Here is a 2,540-nt window from a genome sequence, read left to right as displayed (position 1 = left end):
ATTCAAGGCAGCAGCCAGCAGCTATGCACGAGTCACAAAGCTGGGGCTTTGGGGGCAGGCTCTGATCTGTGGGGCTGAAGCCAGCACTGCTGCCAGTACTGCTCCTAAGTATCCTACAAGTAGGTTGAGGGCTAGAGGACTGGTTGACACAGCAACCAGGGATGATGAGAGAGGCTGCACTAGCAATTTCCAGAAGAGCCGCCTATATGCCAGAAGAGACAAGGCAAGCAGAGTGGCACAGACCTCACTCAGAGCCACTCAACCCAAGATAGAGGAAAATTACACTAGGTAAAAACTTTAGGAATTTTCTCCTCCCCGAGAGAGAAGGAAAAGTCAAAAACAGAAGAATGGAGTTTTCACTCTCAGCGGAGCAAATCCAAACTAGAAATCTAACATGTAGTTTTTAGACTACACTGCAGCACAAATTTTGCCTGGTGTAGGTGATAGGAGACAAGTCACTGATTAATACCTGCCAGAAGGATATGCTCTGTGAACATCTCTTATCTTCTGATAAAACAATTTAAAATATATGCTTGATTGAAAAAAAATAAATAAATAAAATAAAATATATGCTTGATTGAATTAAAATATATGCTTGATTGAAGGAGACAAGGTAAATATGCAGATTTTATTTTGTAGTCCTAAACTCTTTCTACCTCAATTAGTAAGCCATATGGTAACATACCTTCGATAGAGAGGCTCAATAGTTATATGAATCAGCTTGCAAATAGCAAGGGCTATTAGTTTATGTGAAGCTGCATAGTATGGAGGCGTCTGATCCATAATGCTCTGCGCATGCTGCCAATCACCAATCTTTAACAAGGCTTCCAACAAACCAAGTTTTTGGTTGTCAGGTGGCTAAAATGGAACAATTATAGCAAAAATACTCAGAATACAGACACCAATAAATATTTAAATATTTTTCATTTAAAAAACTAAGCCAAATAACACAATGTATGTCAACAACAGTTTCCATTCATGGCAAATTCAACAGTATTTTCTGGAAAGCACAATCAAGTTTTTTAGTGACTGAAAAAAGGAATAACAGGATCTGCTTTTTCATTTAGCAGACAAAACAACAGTTTACAGACTTAGAATTAAATTCAGTTCTACTTTAAGGTTCTACTGTGCCACAGGAAACTAGAATTCATCTTTGAGAATCCCTTCAGGACTTGAGAGACACTATACACAGAGCACAAATATAGTCAATACATGTGTGATATTATCTAGAATACATTCTGCAATTTATATAGGAAAAAACATGACAGCCTCATTTGGGAGGTGCCAAAACCATGTTTGCAAATTAGTATTCCACAAACTAGCTTTCATCACAATCAAAATTAAGAAATTATTCTTCCACAAGTTGATTAACTATCACAAGTTGAATTTCATAATTCTAAATCCAGAAGACAACATTTACCAGAATAAATTATATACCTTCTCCACTTTCTCCTCTTCTTTTTCCTTTTCTTTCTCTCGCTCGTCAATTTTATCAGAAGACAATACAACCATTGTAAGTTTTCTAACGATCTGCTTAGCTTCTACAATTTCTCGTTTGTGTTCATCCATAATGCAATTATCAGCTGGAAGAAGCTAAAAATGGTTCATTAAAATTTCATAAAATAGCTAATACTATTTGCACATATAAAAAGCAAACACTACTCTCAATTGATAAAACTGTACATAAGAAGTCTGGTCTATTTATGACCATAATTTCCCTTCAAAATAGGTTTCCCCCTAATTTTCATATTAACCTGACAAGGTTAAATACCTTAATTTTGTACACTTTTTAAACTCAGGTAGCAATTCAAAGTTTCATCTCTTCTGTTAGAGGTCCTAAATTAATATAATACTACAACAGTAGTGCCTACCATTGGATTTATTAGTTTATCCAAGAAAATGTGCACCTGTTCAATTAAAAATGTCAGAGATTTCCCCTTTAAAGGCCAAACTCCAAATTAAATAAAATACTATATACAGATCCAATCTGGGAGAGGTAAACTATTGATTTACATAATGGGGCAAATTTGATTCCTCTAAATGAAAAATCTTAAGTCAAAAAATTATGAACAGCTTGACATCTCACTTTTCATTTTCTAGACACCTATTTGACTTAAGTCACAAACTAGTTTTTAGTTTATTACAAAAGAAAAAGTATCAAGTGGATAGTTGACCCTCCATTATGAAAAAAAGGATCAACTATCTCAAGTACAGCCATCTTGTATGAGTGGAAGATGGTTAATATGGACATTTCATAAATAGACACATATCCAACTAACCATTATTGAGTCATTTTTGCTAGGCACTATGATGATAGCTCACTATTCCTGCCCCTAGAAATGCAAAATCTATTTCAATAGATAAATATAACACTAACTAAAAAATTAGTAAATAATAAAAGGAGACACAGTGAGGGGCTTCCCAGATGGAGCGGTGGTAAAGAATCTGCCTGCCAATGCAGGAGACACAAGAGATGCAGGTTCAATCCCTGGGTCAGGAAGATCCCCTGGAGTAGGAAATGGCAACCCTCTCCAGTATCC

General features: G+C 35.6%; 1 protein-coding gene across 1 annotated transcript in view; it reads right to left on the bottom strand.

Annotated features, from left to right (window-relative positions):
- LOC104980959 (THO complex subunit 2-like) overlaps positions 1-2,540 on the bottom strand; it is a gene marked incomplete at both ends in the record, with an annotated part of 113,276 nt that overhangs the window by 72,700 nt on the left and 38,036 nt on the right. Inside the window, 2 exon segments of the mRNA XM_010829845.1 lie at positions 667-858; positions 1,438-1,593. Coding sequence (XP_010828147.1) covers positions 667-858; positions 1,438-1,593 — 348 coding nt within the window.

This window comes from Bison bison, unplaced genomic scaffold, assembly GCF_000754665.1.
Source record: "Bison bison bison isolate TAMUID 2011002044 unplaced genomic scaffold, Bison_UMD1.0 scf7180017864508, whole genome shotgun sequence".
NCBI classification, from domain to species: domain Eukaryota; kingdom Metazoa; phylum Chordata; class Mammalia; order Artiodactyla; family Bovidae; genus Bison; species Bison bison.
The sequence above is the reverse complement of the archived record's forward strand: the minus strand, read 5'-3'. Positions and strand labels throughout refer to the sequence as shown.